The following is a 14,533-nucleotide window of genomic DNA, read 5'->3' as shown; positions in this document are numbered from 1 at the left end:
AGTACGTACCAAGCCTCCTCTATTGGGGATGAGATGAGTGAGTGTGACGAATGTTCTGTGATGATCCCGGTTGGGATTCTTTGTAGGCTTTTTAGCTGATGAACGGCATGGGGAAGAATCATGGTGCTCGCTCCGTCGCGGGTGAGTTGACATGGAAGGGACTGGTTGGTGATCAGATCGCCAAGTCGGCCGGAGTTCTTCGCACAGACTAGCCTGTGTGATTTAGATTTGCCTGACGGTTAGGTAGATCATAGGGAGATCCCGAACGTGCATGTTGGCCGCCGCATAGGAGTGTGTACTGCGTACGGCGTACGGGTGGCAGAGAGGTACTCGTGTTGCATGGAATGTATGCAGCGTCTGGTGTAGTTGGAGCATCCACGGAGAGATGCCAGGGCACATCCGATGCCGGGCAGTCCATGTAGGGCCGGAGCAGCGGAGCAGCGGCACACCTTGCTGGCCACGACGTCGCCTCCCCCCCTCATCCTCTAGGAGCAGGGAGCAGGGAGGTGGTCGCTGCGCCGGGCGGGCGAGAAGCTGGTTCCATGTCTTGTCTCTGTTCCTGGGTGTACAGTCATTTCGGCCAAAAGCAACTTCGATGAACTGATTATGCGTCTTAACGGGATTTGTTGGCCACTGCGGGCTGAGGATCCCACATCAGCTCATCTCGCCCGAGGAACCTTTTCCGGGCACGGTTTTACCGGCGGAGGGAGGTCACCGGAGCTGGGAGGCTGTCTCTGAGAGAGCAAGCAAGCAGGCTGATCCAGGTACATCTGCAGGGCCAATCGGTAACCTCGATTCGGGGGGTGCAGGGCGAGGACTGTCGAGTACAGGCGAAGAGGCGACGAGAGGCGACTGGACGAGAGAGAGCGCAGGGCTGCAAGAACGGTTTGTCTTTGATGGAACGGCTGTCGGATTGTGCCTTAGTTTGTTTGCAATTGAGCAGCAGTACTGCAAGACAGGTCGACTGGCGTGCATCTGCGCGCATTCAGACGCAGGCTGCAGAAAGACGGACGTTTGACTCGGACCAAGACATGGAGCGCAATGAACCCTCGAACCTCCCGGACGGGGGCCCGGTGGCGTGGTTCGGAGGTGAGGTGGTGGAGGGCGAAGACCCAGCTTACGATGCGTGTGCTGGTTGGTTTGGTGTTGGTGTTCGTATTGGTGTTGGTGTTTGTGCTGGGTGCTGGGTGCTGGTCCCCCGGAGCTTGGAGATGAGGTAAGCGGGTCCAGACGCCGGAGTGGGGCCATCCATTCAGAGGAACCAAGGGCGACCCACTGAAAAAGAAGCACTGGGGCCCTGAACGCTGGGCATTTGGGGGCCAGCACACTCTTGGTACGGGCGAGCCATGGCCGGAGTGGAGCATCTTAGCAGCAGGGTAACGGCAGCAACGCAATCGTGCCGGGGCAACACTGCTGCTGAGGTGCACTCTGGACAGCGCAAATAGTGCGTGCAGCACCTGAACGCTGAGCCGGTGTCAGCAACTGGACTGGGCAGCAGCAAGCGCAGCGCAGAGCAGAACAGAGCCTTGGATTCGGTTTTGCGGGCCGGCGGGCAGGCACCTTCACTTGGTGCACCAAACAACGGCCAACCCTGCGTCAGACCTGTGCCTGACCTCTGCCCTTACTAACGTCCATTTACCTGCCTATCACTATTCACTGCCATGGAACACTTTGAACCTCATGGGTGATTAGGTAAGGTCTGCATGGCTGGACACTGGCACTTTGGGAAATACCGGGTGAGCTATTTGGGGGGATGTGAGGCCGATGTCTGGCGATATGGAGATTCCCGCCGTCGTGGCGAGCCAATAAAACAGCACAGCAGTCCCAAGGAGAAGGATGAAGAGGATCCTGCGCGCCCCAGTGTCCCAAGTCCCTCACTTCAAAGCTGCCCGAAGACGAGATGATGGGGCGCAGTGAGCAGGAGATGCAAGGCCGTCTCTGCTTTCTCTGCCTGCGCCCCAAAGAACGGAGGCCAAGATTGGGGATCTCTGATGTGCAAGACTCCAGGCTGCCATCATCCGGTCATGATACCTACTGCAGATAGTGCTGCAATTGCTGGAACTCTGCCTGATTCCGTGAGAGATGCAGGAGGCGGAAATGCAGGGCCAACCAAGGAGGCGGTGCTTGTTTCTTCGTCCGCACTCACACTGGATGTTTTTTTGTCTTCTTGGTCTGGACATCGGCGCTCGTTTGTTGTTCTGTTTGGAAAAGAGTGTGTCTTGTGTCAAAAGCACCGACAATCGCAATAGCGGCGGCGAAAGGCGTCGAGCAGAGCGTCTGTTCTTGCCATATCCTGGCTGCCTGTCTGCCGCCCGGGCGATGCCGCCTATCGCATCTTCAATCACCCACCTTAGCATCTTAGGTGAATGTAGGTCAAGCACCATTTTACATGACCCAGGACTGCCACAGAATGACGGCGGTTGCAGGGACGATCGGGATAGAGTGGGGGAGTTCTTCCAGGGGTGCCACGGTGCGTACATACAGAATGCAAGAACGGTGCGGCTAATTACTCGAGAGTCGGCGCCCAGTAAACAAAGAGAAAGAGCCGAGGCCAGGAACCAAAGTGCGAACGGCTGCAGGTCCGGTGCAACCAACCAACTGGTGCTGGTGTGCAATGCAGGTCTTGGATGTTGGTCTTGGGTCTTGAGTCTTGGTCCTGCGCCGCCGTTCGAAAAAGGAATGGTCGCATCTGTCTCCCGATTAGGTCACCTTTGCTTTCACCGAGGCACCGGGTGAAGTCGAGGTAAGGTGAGCGTCTCCACCTGTGGTGTCACCCGCACTCAGTGTGACGCTACCTACACCGCAGGTGAGGTGGGTGTTTCTGACCCTGAGTGCACCACCACCTCGTGGTGGTGAGGCAGAAAAAATGCTTATCGCCAGTGGATCCGGCCCCCGGGCAGGGAAGGCAGGTACCCACTTCTCTTATCCTGGTATCTGCTAATGCGATGCACCGTTTGAGACATGTCCACTCTACGCCAATTTGCATATCGCCAATAACGTCACGGTGCACTCATCTTCGCCCACCTGACCTCGTTTTCTCGTAACGTCAATCGATCCTCATCACATCTTCTTTTTGCCGCCAACCCACTACAACCGCAACAACATCCATCCACCAGCGAGTCAAGTTGGTCGTTTCCGGACTCAAGTCGACCTCGCCCTATCCCAGCACCCCCAATCAATGGAAGGAACCCCAAGGAGCCCAAGGCATTGAGGGTGTTTCTAAAACTGCTTCTGTCAGAAAGCTTTGGCAGCTTCCAAATCACAAGCGCGCCCGTCGCACTTCTACCCGTGCCGTTACACCATCAAAGCTCTTATTTGACACGCGCCAGCACCACGACTGCCCTGGCCCTTGTCCCTGCAGCCCAGTCCCTCCAAATTTGCGTTGTCTTGCCTTGCCTTGCGCTACGCTTCCTGAAGATCAGTCGTTGCTAACACGAACCGTTCCAAAGGGATATCCCGGCAAACGCCGTCTTGGTCGACCTTGCAGGGGTCCCGGTACCTGGCCTAGCCCCCAACTATCGACGCAACTTGTCCATCTTTTCTGCAAGTCAGCGAACGGTCGTTCCGAAGAAACGCATCTTTGCAAAACAATGTTTCTTCTCTGCAAACACACGCGCATACTCCTACGCTCGCCGCTCAATCGCCCCAGCCACCCAGTCGCCCAATCTCCCTCACTCATCCGCAAGCCACGGATTCCACGCTCACTCGCCCTCATGTACGCACGTACACACACATACGCATCGCACTCATCCAACCAATGCCCGCCATTTATCGTCCGCCCTCGCGCCGTCTGCCTCTGCCGCCCACCCATCTCATTGCACATCTCGCTCGTCCTTCCAGTCAGATAGACAAGCCGTGTCACACACCCTCTGCGCCCCCGCGCGGGCACTTCCTTATCCCGTTTCAAGCTTACAAGGTGACAGCACACCGGACCGCCGTCCAAGTCCAAAGCCCAGTCACTGCCATCAGCATGTCATCGGTTGCACCAGTGCATCACCAACGCCTCGTCCACCGAGGGTTCGGATCTCGGGATGCCCAGACCCTGCCCTAGGCTCTGGCCCGCTGCCACCTCTGCCAATTTTGATGGCCTGCCAAATCAACTGCCAAATGTCTCGCCCTCCTGCAGAGAAGCCCACCGACAGACGTTCCTCGATTCCTTCCATGTGGCGTGGCGTCTCCTGGCGCTTGTTTCGCCCCCCAGTCTGACTCTCGCTGCCCACATATCCTCGTCCAGTTTCTTCGACATCCACCTGGGGGCCGGACCACCACCTAGCCAAGCCCGTCTCATGGACCGACGCCCACAGGCCCGGTCTCATACCTCACCCCAACTTATCCACTCGTCGTCCATCCTCGCCCCTCTCATCCACTCTCCAGCAGGTGTGGCGGCACTGCTGCTGCAAGCAGGACGGCATCATTCAGGAGCTCCTCAAGCAGCGCAGCGCGCCAGTTTCAACCCACCACAACCCGTCCCGTTTCCTGTGCCTGTACCTGTGTATGCTGGTCCAATCCTCTCCGCGGCAAGGTACCGATTCCACGTCCCCTGCCGCAATCTTGATGAGGTGCAGAGTTTCACAATTTCCTTATTCGCTCTCGGGTTTCGGTCGATTTGAGTTGCTTGCGTTCCAGCTTTGGGAGCGGATGGATCCAACTCAGCCTCCTCCTGTCTTGTCATCGTCCCGCGTCTACAGCTGCGCGCCGTCTCATTGCCTGTCTGAGCTGATGATTGCTTCATGAGCCGACAGCCCGTTCATCTACGCCCGGTCATCATCCTACGGCCACTGTTTAGATAGCATCAAATTGATTAAAACGCTCCCCTTTGGCCAGATCATTCTCATCTTTAATCCCATCTTTGCAGCTCGCTGATTCATCATTATCATCCTTCGCATCTTCACAGAATCGCAACCCACGAATATTTACCAGACGACCTTTCATATATCATACACCTCGTCTTTCTTAGTCCAACTGTCATTGGACGCCCTCTCGCTCGGTTCAGCTGTCAATCAAGTCACGCTAGCCGTCTTTCACCATGCCTACGATGCGCTTTCTCTGCCTTCCCGGTGCCTATGGCAGCTCGGACGTGAGTACTAAAATCCCAGCGATCTATGGCTCACTCACTAACGATCGCGCTAGAAATTCCAAGTACAACTTGGTGAGTCTGTCACTGCAAGCCACACGAGACCATCGCGACCGGCTTCATCAATGACAGGCAATTTATATACTGACACTTCTCACAGCCCCCATCCTGAAGGAGCTTTCTGAGGACGGCACGGCACAGTTCCACTTCATTCATGGTCCTTGCAAGGCCGTCCCGCCTCCGGGCTTCGAGGACTACTTCGGCGCCCCGCCTTACTACCGCTTCATCGAGCCCGACAAGGACGTCGAGAAGACTCACAGCGACGACGTTCTCGCCCGTATCCGCGACTTCCCCCAGTGCGAGAGCCCGGAAGACACCATGAGAGAACTCATGAGGGAGGGTATCGCGACGACGCATCGCAGCACCGACAGGGCTATCAAGTACATCAGCGAGATTGTCCAGAAGCGCGGTCCCTTTGACGGCATCATCGGCTACTCCGAGGGCGCCACCGTGGCCTCGACGTTCATGCTCTACGAGCAGCGCCGGCTGAAGCGCTCCGGCCAAAAGCCGGCCTTCAAGTACGGCATCTTCTTCGCCGGCTGGCCCCCGGTTGACCCCAAGTCCCACGCTCTCGTATTGTCTGACGAATCTGACGAGAGGATCGAGGCCCGGACCCTTCACATCAGTGAGTTCTTCTTATGATCGCCATGATGATACGTTATTGCGGATCATCATGGTTAGGCACAGGAGCGCGGGGTGGATTTGCTGACGGTCCCATTCTTAGTCGGATCCCTGGATCCTTACGTGGACGGCTCCATGGCTCTGTACAACATGTGCGACGCTGACACCGCCTACCTGTTCGACCACGCCAAGGGTCACACCCTTCCCCGTGACAAGGACACGATCAAGGAGCTCGGCGACATTGTCCGCGAGACGAAGGCTGACATGATCGAGGAGGGTCTGCTGCAATAGAAACATGTTGTGGCGTCTCCGCAGACCGGGGCATCCCGGCCAGGGGAGTATTTCCGGATAATTTAAGCATCGAAAGCATCGCTCAAGGTTGCTTTGTGCCTTATTTTTGGGTTGCAGGGCAAGACAGGAAAGTGTCAAGGGGCTGGTTTCCTATCTCTTCCCGCGCCCGTATGTGTTTGTGTGTGTGTGTGGCGGCAAGCATTAGATAGAACGGGTTCGTGGTGTCGTGGGTCGCATATTCCAGGGGAGCCTGCTGGAGTCGGGTCATGATGAAGAAATGATTTGGATTACTATTTTTTTTGGGTTTTGCATGGTTTTATGTTTTTTCTACATGTTTTCCATTTCGCAAATCATGGTGCCGCCGCCTACCATTCACCAAGTGGCGGCCACATCTTTGTTTTTGGTTGTCGTTTTACAAAGCTGCCCAATGCTGGCAATGTCACACATCCCAGACTTAGACAGAAGCCGAGAAAAATACAATCACCTGAATCTAGATGGGCAACTACCTACTCTGAATTATTTGACAGGTGTTCCAACCGTCAAACATGTCAAATAACCCACCTGCTTGCCATGCGCCCCGCCTGCGCGCCCAATTGCGATTTGGATATCGGTGGGCAGGAGGGGGACGCATTAATGCATGATCCGGTAGAAACGTCCTCCGCAGGTAATTGACCGACGGCTGGCCCCCTTATGTCAAGTGTCAATCAACGACCCAGGCCCCAACCAACGCCCGCGCATCAAGTGCTCTCACCAAGATGTCAAATCCTGCGGCGAGGAAAACAAATGGGCCGTGCGATCGAGGACAGGGACAAAATGAACCACATGATCTTCCTCGAACACGCCCGTGTGTATCCGAGTGTGGAGACCAAAGGGAAAATGAACATTGGCCACTTCACAAGATAGAATACAAGACGCAGCGTGAGAGCAGCCGATTTACATGTGTATCCTCGGGACATCTAAGTGGTTCGCCTCTTATTTTCTTGCTATTCTATTCCGGCCAATCGTCAAAGTCCCTCCGCGAACCAGGTGTTTGTTTCCAAACTCCAACTTATTTCGGTTGTTGCCCTCTCCTATTCTTTATTGCTATATCATGACTTGGTATATTTCCAAAACACAAGATGAAAAAAAACCGTCCTTTACATGAAATTGCCTATTTAGGGATGGATCAGCAGGAAACGGGAGTGCCACAGAAAAGACAGGCGGGTAGACAGCAGAGATGGAGGGACTGGGGGAGCAAGAGGGTGGGGAGGGGGCAGAGGGGATTGCCCTGCCACGAGAATGATTTGTCGTCGAACCTGTCTTGATTCGCAAAACATGCGTGTCCTGGCTTTGCCCCAGACCTTTTTCTGTCACTTCTCCGTCGACGTCGCCTGCTCTGCGCGGTTGCACACCTACCTACCAACCCTTGGCACACAAATCCCAAAACGCGCCTCCAGGAAGACCCAGCTCCGGGAAGCGCAACAGAGAGAAGAGTGGGTGAGGAAGATGCAAGGCAGGGGGCCCATTCCTCCCGCACGGGCGATCCCTGTCCCAGGTCCAGGGCCAAAACCCCCCGACGTGCATATGTGGGTAAGACGCAAAACCTCCCATAGGTACGACGCCTCAGGTAATATGTACTGCAGCCGCTTTGATGCACCAGGGAAAAAGCCGAGAGAAGGTTGCTAGAATGAATTGGTCCAAAACATTTTTTAATTATTCCCGAGAGGCGCGAGGGTGGTAACAGAAACGCACCAGAGAGCGGGGCAAAACGGGTTAGGGAGAAGCAATGAAGAAGACGACGAAGAAGAAGAAGAAGCACATGCACGCTTGCCCCCATATCGACGCTTTCCCTCTTGCCCCAGGCAAAGTCACTCGGTACCTTTTACCCTCAGGTAAGGTAAACCATCAATTGCTACCACGGCGTGCTGCCCCCCCGTTTCATCTTTACATCACACGGGTAAAACAGAAGAAGAAGAAACGACGTCCGTTCCTTACTCGTTTCCACTTTCCCAAGACCGAACCAAGAACCGAGCGAAGGGTGCAGCTGGCTGTACGAAGTACGAGCAACGACACCATGGCACCAAACTCAGCCTCCCATTACACTCCATCTGCCTGCGGCTTCTCCAAATCCTGCCCATCTGGCTGCCCGCCACGCGCTCTCGCTATGCTTTTTGCTGCTTGGGTGGAGATGCGGTAATCCGCTCTCTCCCTCCTCCACCCACACACACACACAGGGCACCAACGCTGGGCAGATATGTGACCATGACTTACACGCACTTCCTCTCCGCCGCTCCGCAGTCCACACTCTGGACCCAACTCAGCGCGCAACGCAGATATACCTTGGCACGCAGTGGTCAATACAGAGAGCGGGTTAAAACGCAGAAGTTGCGTGATCATGATCATGATCTCGGAGAAATAATCTGGGGGGGGTGTGTGGCCAAGATAACTCTTGCATGCAACCCCAAAGCACCAAGAACCACAGCAGCGAGAACCAAATCGTTCCCCACTGCCCATGATCTCACTTCTCGCCCGCCCATCCATCTTCATCCCATCTCTGCCCATCTTTGGCTTCCCTCTCGCTCGCCCGCCCGCCCGCTCCTCCCACCCCATCCATCCAAATCCCATCCCACCACTGCCCAAAATCTCACAAATTCCCAAACCCAACTCTCTCGGCGCTAGGTCGTTTTTTTTTTGTTCCCTTCCCTTGTGTGTCCGCCTGCTGTTCGTCCTTCTTGGGGGGTCCCGCCTAAACCCACCTCCGCGCATCGTTTCGCACGCAAGCAGGCGATGCAGCATCAGCATCAGCATCAGCATCAGCATCAGCATCAGCAACAGAAGCAGCAGACGCAGCAGCAGCACAGCCGCTTCTGCAGGTCGTCCTCTCGGGTGGCTCGTTGATACCCGCTTCCCGGCGCTTTTGCAGTGTACTTCTGCCGGTCCCCCCATTTCACAACCATCCCCCCATCCCCCTTCCGCCTTGTCTCCTCTGCCAAACCCTTGCCCTGTGTTCTCCTTCTCGCTCTCTCACTCTCTCCGTCTCTCTCTCTCCCACCCCCGGTTTCTTGCCATTCGACTGCTTTCTCGTCTGGTCAAGTCTACACTGGGTGTGGTTTCTTGTTCGCCTCCCGTTTACGTTACATCCGTTGTGTGTAGTGTGTGTCTGGCTGGCTCAACTCTCCCACCTTCATCTCACTTTTTCTTCTCATTTTCTCCTATCTTCTTGACTCTCTCCCCATCCCTGGTACCCTGGTTGGGAACTCTCTTTTCTGTGTGTTTCCCATTCAGCTGTTGCCGCGGGACGACACAATCTCGATTTACCACTTGTTCCTTGGATCGAAAGAGAAACAAACCCCCCAAAGGAGAGAAAGCTGTCATTTGACAAATTATCCTGACACGCGAGTTGTTCGCATAAGACTAAGCTTCTCTGAACCTTTACACCTCCCACACAATCACATTAACCTCCCCTACCCCCTTGTCACTGCCGGCCTGCCGATCTCTCCCCCCTGGTGCCCGCCCCCAGGCTTCACCTGTTTGTGAGAAGAATTTCCCCACACACACATATGGCCCGGTCGTCCTCCTCCACATAGCCTGCAACGACAGATAATAGGATATCCAGTACTACCTTACGATAGAAGAGGAAGCACCAGATATCCGGATCGGAAGACATCTCCCGGTCGAATCGGACCCCACGACCTGCCCCGGTCACCAACCTACCGCCCCCCTTACCACCCCCGCCAATTATCATGGCCACACCGGCCGGCGGCACTGCCGATGCGCCGGCAGCTGCTCCGGGCCCCGGGCCGGCCCCCGGCGGAGCGGTCGCGACGGATCCCAACGCCCCGCCTCCGGCTCCCAAGAGATCGTGGTGGAAGCTTAGCACGAAGAACGTTGCGACGCTGAGGAATTTCATCGTATGTTCTGGTCAAGCATGTATGCCTGTGTCGATGAGATTTGGCTGACTTGCGTTACAGAGAATCTTGTCTTATGGCACATGGTATGACAAACTCATCATCATGGTGTCGGTCCTAGGTGCCATCGGCGCTGGCCTCACCATGCCGGTGATGAACATTGTCTTTGGTGAGTGACACCATCAGCTGTCGCAGAGAAGCAGCAATTAACACAACTCAGGACAACTCGTCGGCACCTTCACTGGCTTCTTCAAGCAAGGCACGCAGGAGACGCAAGAGGAATTCACGCGCACCGTCAACCAGGGCGTGCTCTACATCGTCTATCTCTTCATCGCGAGACTGATCCTCACCTACCTGTCCAACGTAAGTCACCCGCCAAGCCCCTACCACACGCTTGACTAACAAACGCCACCACAGCTCGGCTTCCGCATGACGAGCATCCGCATCTCTGCCGCCATCCGCCTGACCTACCTGCGCTCCCTCTTTGCCCTGCCCATCTCGATGCTGGACATGCTCGCGCCGGGCCAGACGGCCGCCATCATCACCATCACCGCCAGCACGCTGCAGCTCGGCATCTCCGAGAAGATCGGCACCTTCTTCATGTCCTTCTCGACCGTCATCGCGGGCTTCACCATCGCCTTCGCGTACAACTGGCTGCTGACGCTGACTACGGCGTCCGGCCTCGTCTTCATCCTCTTCGTCTACATGTTCACCACTCCGCCTATCATCCAGCGGCTCAAGGACGTCCAGGACATGGACATCGAGGCCGCTTCTGTGGCTACCGAGGCGTTCGGCGCCATCAGGATGCTCGCGGCGTGCGGCGCTGAGTTCAAGATGCTGGCCAAGTATGGCATGCTGGCGGACAGGTCGCGGGAGAAGGGCGCGGGCATGGCGTGGCTGGTTGGGTTCCAGCAGGGGCTGAGTGAGTTACTCCCACGGCGTTCCTTCACGGATGTTTTGCTAACTTGCCGCAGTCTTCTTCGCCATCTATGCGTAAGCATTCAAGGATGTATACACCTGATGATGGATTTACTGACGTTCTCTAGCACATTTGCGCTGTCCTTCTGGTACGCGTTCAAGATGTACACCATGATGGTCCTGACCACCCCGGCCTCCCTCATCGTGTAAGTCCCTTGTGCTCCTAGAATCCGGCAGGATGAACCTTATCTGACACTTCTTACCCCAGCGTTCTTCTCTGCATCATGATGATGGCGTCCTCCATCGGCCAGCTCACAGCCCCGCTATCAGCCGCGTCGCAGGCCGCTGACGCCAACGCCATCTTCCACACCATCATCGACGCCCCGAAACCGACCTACGGCAAGCTCAAGGGCCCCGAGGCGTCCGCCGAGGGCGACATCGTCTTCCAGAATGTCAACTTCGTGTATCCCAAGCGTCCCGATGTCAAGATCCTGGAGAACCTGAGCCTGACGTTCCCTGCGGGCAAGGTCACCGCCATCGTCGGACCTTCTGGCTCCGGAAAGAGTACCATTGTCGGAATCCTGGAGCGTTGGTATGAGTTCAACGGAGACCTCCAGGCCAATCAACTCGTAAGACTCACCCTCGACATCCCTAACCCTCTACATCGGCTAACATGTCACAGACTCTCTGGCTCAGAAACGGTATCATCAGCTGCGGCGGCCGCCTCCTCAGCGAGATCGACCCCCAGTGGTGGCGCAACCAGATCGGTCTCGTCCAGCAGGACAACGCCCTCTTCAACACCACCATCTTCAAGAACGTCGAGTACGGCCTTATCGGCACCGAGTTCGAGTTCGAGGACGAGTCCGTCAAGGCCAAGCTCATCGAGCAGGCTTGCAAGGACGCCTTCGCCGACGAGTTCATCTCCCGCCTGCCCGAGGGCTACCAGACCGAGGTCGGTGACGCCGGCATCAAGCTCTCCGGCGGCCAGCGCCAACGCCTTGCCATCGCCCGCGCCATCGTTAAGCAGCCCAAGATCCTCATCCTCGACGAGGCGACCTCCGCCATTGATGTGAGGAGCGAGCAGATCGTCCAAGCTGCGCTCGACCGTGCCTGCCGCGGCCGCACCACCATCGTCATTGCTCACCGTCTCGGAACCATCAGAAAGGCCGACAGCATCATCCTCCTCCGCAAGGGCCAGGTCGTCCAGCAGGGAACTCACCAGGAACTCATGGCCCAGATCGACGGTCCCTACCACCTTCTCGCCACCGCGCAGAAGCTGGATATGGGCGTCGAGGAGGACGACGACATCCTCTTCGGCGACCTCAGCTGGCGCCGCCCGGAGCCCGAACGTAACTCCCTGCCCAAGTCCATGCCCTTCGGCAGCAGCGAGGGCGACCTCACCGAGAAGCGCCAGAGCATCGACAACGTCGACGAGGACAGCAACCCCGTCACCGAGCGCGACGGCTCCGACGAGGAGCTCGAGCGCGGCGGCGGCGGCAACGTCCGCGTCATCAAGGAGCCCCGCGGCCTCTGGGCCCGCTGGCGCGCGTGGCACCTCTTCGGCTCCTTCGGCCTCCTCCTCGGCGAGCAGCGCAAGCGCTGGAAGACGTACATCGTCATCGCCGTCGCGGCCCTCGGCGCCGGCGCCAGCACCCCCGTCCAGGCCTACCTCTTCGCCGTCCTCGTCTCGCTCTTCTCCTACTGGGGCAGCTTCCTGCGCGTCATCGCCAACCACTGGTGCCTCATGTTCGTCTACCTCGCCGCCGGCGTCGGCGTCTCCCACTTCCTCCTCGGCTGGGCGACCACCACCATCGGCTTCGGCATCACCCGCGTCTACCGCAAGGAGTACTTCCGCAACATCCTCTACAAGCCGTCCGCCTTCTTCGACGCCGAGGGCAACTCCGCCGGCGCCCTCACGGCCCGCCTCGCCACCGACCCGACCATGCTGCAGCAGCTGCTCGGCACCAACATGGCCTTCGTGCTCATCTCGCTCTTCAACGTCATCGGCTGTATTGTAGTCGGCCTCGTCTTCGGCTGGAAGCTCACCCTCGTCGCCCTCGGCACCTCCATGCCCATCATCGTCGCCGCCATGTTCTACCGCGTCCGCCACGAGACCAAGTTCGAGGAGGCCAACAACGCCGTCTTCGCCGAGTCCGCAAAGTTCGCCTCCGAGTCCATCGGCGCCATCCGCACCGTCTCCTCGCTCACCATGGAGCAGGGCATCTGCCAGCGCTACGACGAGCTCCTCGCCGAGCACACCCGCGACGCCTTCCGCAAGTCCCGCTTCTCCGTCATGCTCTTCGCCTTCAGCGACTCCATCTCGCTGCTCTGCATGGCCTTCGTCCTCTGGTACGGCGGCCGCCTGCTCTCCGACCACGAGTACACCCCCTTCCAGTACATGGTCGTCTACATCGCCGTCGTCCAGGGCGGCATGTCCGCCGGCCAGTGGCTCTCCTTCGGGCCCAACATCGCCAAGGCCAAGACCGCCGCCGACCGCATACTCGCCATGCGCGACGCCGACGACGACGAGACCACCTCCGCAGCACCCACCGAGCGCGTCAGCGACGTCGTGCCGTACGAGGTGCACTACGAGAAGGGCGTCGAGATCGACTTCAAGGACGTCTGGTTCAGCTACCCTACGCGCCCGACGCCCGTCCTCAAGGGCCTCGACCTGCACATCGAGCGCGGCCAGTTCGCCGCCATCGTCGGGCCCTCGGGCTCCGGCAAGACCACCATCATCTCTCTCCTCGAGCGCTTCTACACCCTCCACGGCGAGGGCCGCGTGCTCTACAACGGCCACGACATCAACAGCCTCGACCTCGCAAAGTACCGCCAGAACATCTCCCTCGTCGCGCAGGAGCCCTCGCTCTTCACGGGCACGATCCGGGACAACATCCTGCTCGGCATCGAGGACGAGGACTCTGTCTCCGACGAGGCGCTGCACGCGGCGGCCAAGGACGCGGGCATCCACGAGTTTGTGATGTCGCTGCCGGAGGGCTACAACACCGCCGTGGGCCAGTCGGGCGTGGCGTTGTCCGGCGGGCAGAAGCAGCGCGTCTCGATCGCGCGCGCGCTGATCCGCCGGCCGTCGCTGCTGCTCCTCGACGAGGCGACGAGCTCGCTCGACAGCGAGACGGAGCGCGCGGTGCAGGCCGTCTTCGACGCGACGAAGGGCAGCAGGACGATGATCATGGTCGCGCATCGGCTGGCGACCGTGCAGAACGCGGACGTGATCTTCGTCATGGCCGATGGCAAGGTTGTCGAAAGAGGTGACCACGCGACGCTGATTGCGGAGAGGGGAGTCTATTTCCAAATGGTGAGTTCTTTTTTTCCCTTTTCCTGGATTTGAGATTCAATGCTAATTTGAGAACAGTGTCAATCACAGGCGTTGGACAAGTAAACGGATACAGCCCACAGGGGAGGAGCCCCCGAAACGGAATTTGTTCTTCATTATTTTTGTGTTTTCTGGCATAGATAAAGCAGAGAAGACTACAGTCTTTCATCATCATCATCGTGGTAGAGATTCCCCCCCTTTCAAGCTGACGCTGTTGTATCCCATTCTCTCTGGATTGAGGCGTTGGGAAAGCAAGATTGTAACAACATTGACGCCCATTACCACGGAATTTACCATCATTTTTTCATTATCATCAGGGCCAATATCATATGTTATCGCGTCTCCATT

At 57.4% G+C, this 14,533-nt stretch overlaps 2 protein-coding genes across 2 annotated transcripts; both read left to right on the top strand.

The window, feature by feature from the left end:
• Positions 1 to 5,026: 5,026 nt before the first annotated feature.
• On the top strand, positions 5,027 to 6,046 carry FUS5-0 (Esterase FUS5; the record flags this gene model as incomplete). Its single annotated transcript, XM_037328265.1, has 4 exons — positions 5,027 to 5,077; positions 5,131 to 5,149; positions 5,235 to 5,759; positions 5,859 to 6,046. The coding sequence occupies 4 exons, from the start codon at positions 5,027 to 5,029 to the stop codon at positions 6,044 to 6,046; spliced, it is 783 nt and encodes a 260-aa protein (XP_037172665.1).
• Positions 6,047 to 9,768: 3,722 nt separating this feature from the next.
• BEA3-0 (ABC transporter BEA3) lies at positions 9,769 to 14,251 on the top strand (the record flags this gene model as incomplete). Its single annotated transcript, XM_037328264.1, has 9 exons — positions 9,769 to 9,936; positions 9,997 to 10,102; positions 10,154 to 10,296; positions 10,351 to 10,855; positions 10,908 to 10,926; positions 10,980 to 11,057; positions 11,120 to 11,480; positions 11,534 to 14,167; positions 14,249 to 14,251. The coding sequence occupies 9 exons, from the start codon at positions 9,769 to 9,771 to the stop codon at positions 14,249 to 14,251; spliced, it is 4,017 nt and encodes a 1,338-aa protein (XP_037172666.1).
• Between the last annotated feature and the right edge of the window lie 282 nt (positions 14,252 to 14,533).

The sequence above is a fragment of the Colletotrichum aenigma genome (assembly GCF_013390185.1).
Source record: "Colletotrichum aenigma strain Cg56 chromosome Unknown KSG_Cg56_contig09, whole genome shotgun sequence".
Taxonomy (NCBI): domain Eukaryota; kingdom Fungi; phylum Ascomycota; class Sordariomycetes; order Glomerellales; family Glomerellaceae; genus Colletotrichum; species Colletotrichum aenigma.
This window is presented reverse-complemented; position numbering and strand designations above follow the sequence as displayed.